Below are 7,455 nucleotides of genomic sequence, written 5' to 3'. Positions count from 1 at the left end.
TACTCTGCCTGTACTCATCTGAGATTGGTAAAAGCAACAACACACTACTGTTAAGATGAGAGTTTCTAATGCTGAAGTACAGTAAAAGAGAAAGAATAAATTTCACAAATTCAGTTTAAAATATTCCCTTCAAACAAAAAGCTGCAGAAAAACCTGTTCTTAAATAATCTACAGAAAATTCTGGAGCAGCTAAACATTTTAATTTTCATACACTTGCTTCATCTTAAAAATATTGAATTAATTCAGTAGCTCATCCTTTTGAAAAATAATCCCCTCCCCCAAAACAACTGTTAAATAGATTACAAATCTTTTGTTTTAATCAGTGTAACCAAAGGCTTGTCATCAGGGCTGTAATCTTCATAAGCAATTGGGGTTGCATCATACATTGCAGGGCGAGATTTCTTTCCAAATCTAAAATTCAAAAAAAGTAAGTGGAGACAGAAGTCATAGTGGAGTAACACTATGGTAAAAACATCTATCCTCCTGGCACTGATCTAGAAGATCATTATTTTCAACACTTAAAACTTCTAATTCTAAAACTCTACTTCATTATCAAACTTTTATGGTGTAATTCCATATAAGTTAAAGTGCTTATATTGAAATTGTGAAAGCTTATGTGATAAATTATGCAATATACCGTAGTTAATCCTAAATTGTACTGTTGCTAGCTACAAATGTGGGTGAGATTCTAAAAATCACACTTTGGAAAAAAACCACCTCCATTTATATATATAATAACTATGAAAATACGAATCCCGGGCATATCTGTACAGTAGTATAAAGTCCTCAAACTCAGAGTGAGTGGGGAGTTTTTTTATAAATCTTGTTGACTCAGTGCTCTAGCCATGGATTGCATAACGGGGCCACCTGTCCTAGCTAACTGTAATTGCTTTAGTTGTCCCGCATCTCCTTGCATCTCCCCACACCAAACACTCACTCTGATGACGCTGGCAGTGGACCAGCTAAAGCTAAGGTTATTTTAGGTTGTAAATAGTTGTTTTTATTGTTTTTATTATTTTAACAGTAAACAGCTGTTTTGTATTCATCCCGGAATTCAAGGATAGCCAGTTTTGCTTAGTAGTTAAGGCACTAAGCAAAGGTTAAGCAACCATAAATTCTAGTTCTACCTTAGGCAAGTGGAATGTGGGGGCTCATGTGGTTAGAACTGACAATCAGCAAACCTATATTCAAGACTCAAGTGCTGCTATGTGATGGGATAAGCTCCTGTCATTTGCTCCAGATCCTGCCCACCTACCAGCTTGAAAGTGAGTAATCTCAAGTAGAGTCAACCAAGCTGGGAACAGACTGATTTCATTAGGGTCTTTCAGGTTTATAACCTAGGCTTGTATATTAAAGATATATAGGAATAAAATGTTACTCTATAGTGATTTAATGATTATATTTTTTTTTATTTAACTACTGCTTGGCCACATGAATATGTTTGTGCCTGAATATGTATACATTAGAAAAATAATATTTTGTTCCTGAGTGTGTATACATTAGGAAAATAATATTAACCAGTCACAAATGACCTGCCTATCGTGTAATGTGGCTACAAAATTGCAGAAGACAAATTACATATTAAAAAGCTTGTATAAGCCAAAGGCAGATAGATAGAACTCAAGACTACAGACAGTAGTATAGGCTTATTCGCTAACATATTTATTTTTTCATCCTTCAAAATGTTTGCATGCAGAAGCACTCTGTCACGGAGGCTGTTTCTTACAGCATGAATTGGTTTCCCTGTCAAAAAGGGGATTCTGTTTCCCCCAAGCATACCTGGCATGTCGGATAGAAGCAATCGCACTACTGAAATCACTGTCAATGCTCCTGCAGTTGTAGAATTCTTCATAAGCCGGCCTAGATGAACCTTGGTATTCAATACGACTGATGCGACAGATCCCCACAATGAGAATGATCAACATCAGGACAAACGCTACACACAGGGCTCCAATAATGATATACAGAGAATGCCGAGGCATATTTGTCAGACTCTCAGCCACATGCCCTGATTTCCACTGTAGATCTAGAAGAGTGAAAAGGAACAATTGTGGCATTAACAGCACTCCCACTTCCTTGTGGCACAAAAAGCACATCCCACTTTATTCTCTGCTCCTTCTTTTGAAGGCCTTCTAATCTGCATACAGGTCTACAAAACTAGCAAGAACTACAGCTAGACCTTAACTTATGACCACAATTAGGATCAGAATTGCTAAGCAATTGCTAAGTGAATCACAACCAATTTTATGACCTCTTTTGCCACAATTGCTAAGCAAAGCACTGCAGTTGTTAAGTGAAGCCCAGTCATCAAGTTAATCCAGCTTCCCCCATTGACTTTGCTTGTTGGAAACTGGCTAAGAATGTCGCATATGGAGATCTCATGATCCTGGGATGCTGCAACCATTGTAAATACATACTGGTTGCCAAGTGCCTGAACTAGGAACACCTGTCCGTGGGGATGCTACAATACCCATTACAGGACTGGTTGTAAGTCATATTTTCAGTGCCATTGTAACTCTGAATGGTTGCTAAAGTCAAGGACTATTTGTATTACAAACTGCATATTCTTTTGCCTCCTCTGCCACTGAAACACCGACTTTGTCCACATTTACTTGGTTATTCCTAAATAAAATGGACAATTCCTCACATCATGATTTCAGTATCACTGAAACAGCTTCTAGACCACTTCTTCTCCTGTACACATTTACTTGTATGGTTTCTCCACACAAGTCTAAAAGTGACCTTTGGCCCACGTTATTGGATTTGGTATCCATTCAGACTACACTCCAATTAATACTGTATTTGCATTTCTTGTTCTTTCTTATCTGCCAGGAATGAATCCGATAGGTGGAAGAGTAGCTCAAATAAAGTAATGTTCCCTTTTGGGCTACATCTCACCGTTATTTGTTATCTATATTAAACCTGTGAAGTTTTTTAAATATTGGATTAAACTAAGGTTTTGAACTGTTTGCTATCAGAGAAGATCAGCTTCAATAGGCAATAAAGGCATATGGTCCCAGCAATCTATCCCTTTATTAGAAATTGCATAATATTGTCATTACAATACATAATACTGAAGCGCTGCTTAGAATGCATTTTTCAAGGATTATTTTATGACTCAGGATATTAAATCCAGCTGTCAGTCAGCCTATTGTCTATCGGTGAAATAAATTGTCATTCACCTTTGGATATTTTCCAGGCTGATAACAAAACACACATTAGAAATGAAAAAAAAACAACCTTAATTACGCCCCAGGATGCTAACAAAACCTAATATAAATACTACACCACTACAAATATAATTTTTCTGAGCCTTCCCATATTAATCACACTATGTAGGAATTAATGGCCTTTTACCTGTTATATCTATGTGAGTTAGGAAAAAACCTATGTAGAATATTGGTTTATTCTTTGGTTCAAACATACTCAAAAATAAATAATACCATGAAAACTGAGGATGTGAAGATGAACGACTACTGCATGTCATTTCTTAGAACACAGCAGCTTGGAAGAATGAATTTTATGAACAAGAGTTATTTCCTCAAGCTTTTCATACCACTACCCAGTAGTAAACATGGATTGAGGATGAAGTACTGTATCTCTAGGACTTAATTCATTTGTTCTATTTATCAACAGGGTAAAATGGGAAAAGATGAGCTATTTCTATTCAATCAATCTGAACATTCAGGTATTCATTATAAAATCTACAGCCAGCAGCACAATTCTTATCTCTTTTTATTTACACTAACTTTTATGTTCTCCCTTCTCTTGAAAACTAGACATCACTCCAAAATGGTAGAAAGCATTGTTGTAAAGGAGACATGCATAAGATAATGTCCAAATGCACCATACATGATCTGTGGAAATTTTAATACCAGTGTTGGTTTTCAAGCAATAATTAATAGAAAATACCAGAGCAGTGAACTAGAAGTAATATAAAACTAACCCATGTAGTACTTATGTGACAAGAAAAACAGAACAGCAGAAAGATCATGACTTCTTTTGTTAAGAAGTCTTAAAATTATGGCTTAGTTGAAAGTCACGGTCAATGGTAAAATAAGTTATTCCCTTAAGTAACACCAGCTGCCTGCAATTAGTGCAGGTTCGAGTCCCACCAGGCTCAAGGTTGACTCAGCCTTCCATCCTTCCGAGGTAGGTAAAATGAGGACCCAGATTGTTGGGGGCAATAAGCTGACTTTGTAATAATGCCACTTGGGGGGGGGGCGAAAGCCCTAACAAGCAGGCATATACATATAGAATGAAGGCTATTGCTAAGCACATTGATTTGTGCTTTAAATTGTAAGCCGCCCTGAGTCTTCAGAGAAGGGCGGGATATAAATGGGATTAATATATATATATATATATATATATATATATATATATATATATATATATATATATATATATATATATATATATATATGTGGCCCCTACAGTCCCCTCAAAGCCCTTTCCCTTTCATCCTTCCAGAGAGCACTTGAAACCTGGCTCTTTATGGGGACAAGCCAAGGCCAGGGAAGGAAGATTGAATGATTTGGATGTCTGCTGGTGAGGTAGATCTGGCTGGAGAAGCTGGAAAAGGTGAGCCCTTTTCATCACTGGAGGGAGGGGTCCCTTGGGACATGCTGGGATGAGGAGCAGGGATGCATTTTTCCTTGCAATATATGGCTCTCTTTGTTCCCCCTCCCCTCAGCAAAGTGGCAGGTCAGTCAAGAAAAAAGAGGAAGGATTTCTGAGGGCAACAGTTATAGAACCAGGACTCAAGGCTAACTTGCAGAATGCCAGGACCCATGCCCCATACCCAAATTTACCCAACTGAAGGTTACAAACAAATAGGTATTAGAATTTTAATAGCATATAGATCTGAGAATATGTGCCATAATTGTGTGATGAAAATTACAAATGGATTCGCTTCTTTATATAAGTAATAAGCAAACTAGAAAAGATTCTATTTTTTTAGTTTAATATCATCTCATAAAAAGTTATGTGGTTCTTTTAAATTTCAGCAGGAGTGGGTGCTTTTCAACACATATTAAAATGTCTACGCAATTTACAGGACAATTTTGCTTTGTTAATTGATTAACTGATTTAATTGAAGTCACTTGCAAACTACCTATAGTTTATATACCAACACTATGTCTGCCATTTATAATATCCTATGAAATAAATAAAATTAAAAAACAATCCATAAAATCAGAGACAACTCTAAAAGGGTATCACTTTATAGTTTTTCCATATGCATGGAATAAAAAAACCAATCTCAGCTATTAAAAATCTGGGCAGACAATAACATATGCATTCCCAGGATATTTCTAACAGTGGTTCCTGGAAGCTTAACATAGATTAGATTAGACAGACTATTCTAACATTGTCTTGATCCACACATGCTTTCTTGTAAGTATTTGCTACTTACTATTATTTTAAAACAAAACTGCATTAAATGTCTGGGACTATAATTTTGTAGGAAAGCCTTTTCCAAATCTTCAGGAATTTCAACTATATTCAGACATGAAGTCTGTAAAGAACTAGTTGTAGTATTATGGAAGACATACTGTGCAGAGTTTCTTGCTATGACATTACATACTCCTGCTAACTCTATTTGATTAAATACTAAAATAAATATGTTGCATACAAACAATACTTCTGTGGTTCAATGTACTATTAGTAGTAATAAATACACTTACGTATTTCACAGTTTGCACCAACCCATCCACGTGGACAATGACAACTATATCCATTAGATTGGTCTATGCACAGTCCTCCATGGCGACAAGGGTTACTCTCACAGTCATTTATGTTGATGTCACATTCTTCCCCTTAAAACAGGTAAGAAAGACAGTTTTCTATTGCAACTGTAGAAGCAAAATAGTATACACGATCTCCTTCTATATTTATATCTTTCTATATCATTTCAATTTGTATATCTATTTCTTGTTGGAAGCAATTTCACCTGTATTCTTCTTTTTGTCAGCTATCACTTTCATTTCATATTATTAGCTTCTAAAACATCAGCCCAAGATATCCCCAGGGTTGCGTAAGGGATTAAAACAATAACAATGACAAGAAAGCCAAAAATCTGCAAAGCAAAGCTATCAAACTTCTACAACAACAACTTTATTGATTAGCCCTTGGACCATATCAAAGTGCAAATTTCCAGCACAAATTGTTACTAAAATTTGATACAAGCAATTTAAAATGGAATTTGATAAAATACAATTTAAAATGGAATTAGAATAAAATACGATTTAAAACGAAATGGTAATAAAATACAATCTAAAATGAAATTGTAATTATGTACAATAATTTAAGATATAAATAAAATATGATAAAATTATATTTTGGATCTCAAGTGGACCATTTTGTTTAGGTACTATGCTACGTTAAATGTTATTTTCAAGTTCTGGCCAGACATAAGGTAAGTTGTTTTGATATGGGGATCCCAATGGGTCATTCATTTGGTATATAGACCAAGATACCTGTCTCTCACCCTCTTATACAGGCAACAGTCAAATAGGATGTGAGCCAGGTCTTCTACTTCTGCTGCTCCGCAAATGCAGAGACGTTCATTATAGGGTATAGCATGAAATCTCCCATATCTGACCATTGTGTCAAGCTGTTTGAATCTCGCTCGTGTAAATATCTCCCTGAGATGTTTTGGGAGTTGTGACTTCAAATAACTGTCTACTTGAAAAGTACATTTGTATTTACTCAGCCATTTCAAGTTACCCACCTTACCAAGGATAGCTGTATCAGTTTGTGCTTCTATATCCTTAATTCTTTGGGCAAATCTTTTTTTGGATTGTTCTCCTGTTACGCAAGAGACGGGAAGGCCACAGCTTCTTATGAAATTTGTTAGTTTGGTGATCCAGGAGATTTGTGATTGTAGTTTTATTTGCTCTGGTAGGCATAACTTGGGGAGTCTATCAGTCTCCATTTCATTAACTTTGCACCAGTAGTTATAAACTCTAATTTTAGATAATACATGCATTGTATGAATTCCCAATTCAGCTCTAACTGCAGCAGCAGATGTTCTTGGATCTACACCCAAAATACATCTCAAATGCTGGGACTGTGTTTGTTCTAGGACTGTGGTTGAGTAAAGACCCCAAATTTCTGCTCCATATAAGAGCATTGTGGTAACCTTAGCCTTATAAACTTTGATTAATGGGGCTAGGGACCATGGGTAACTATGGTTCTTTAGTTTGAGCAGTAAATTCAAATGGGCTTTTGCTCTAAATGTATTCTGTTGATGATGGCAGGCCCAAGATCCAGTCTTGGAAAAAAGTTACACTCAAATATACAAAGGTGTTAACTTGTTCAATTGGTTTGCCATCTAATTGCCACTTATGTCTCTGATGGTTTCTTCCAAACACCATTATTTTTATTTAGATTTGCTAATGATTAGGGAGTTATCCTGGCAATAAGAGCTGAATCTTCTTAATAGCCTACATAATC

General features: G+C 35.9%; 1 protein-coding gene across 2 annotated transcripts in view; it reads right to left on the bottom strand.

Annotated features, from left to right (window-relative positions):
- Positions 1-299: 299 nt before the first annotated feature.
- DNER (delta/notch like EGF repeat containing) overlaps positions 300-7,455 on the bottom strand; it is a gene marked incomplete at both ends in the record, with an annotated part of 120,718 nt that continues 113,562 nt past the window's right edge. For both annotated transcript variants that reach the window (XM_083363165.1, XM_083363166.1), the window contains 3 exons: positions 300-411; positions 1,780-2,026; positions 5,685-5,816. In XM_083363165.1, the coding sequence (XP_083219291.1) occupies positions 300-411; positions 1,780-2,026; positions 5,685-5,816 (491 nt within the window). The remainder of the gene's footprint in view (positions 412-1,779; positions 2,027-5,684; positions 5,817-7,455) is intronic.

Source organism: Vipera ursinii (genome assembly GCF_947247035.1).
Source record: "Vipera ursinii genome assembly, chromosome: 5".
Lineage (NCBI taxonomy): Eukaryota > Metazoa > Chordata > Lepidosauria > Squamata > Viperidae > Vipera > Vipera ursinii.
This window is presented reverse-complemented; position numbering and strand designations above follow the sequence as displayed.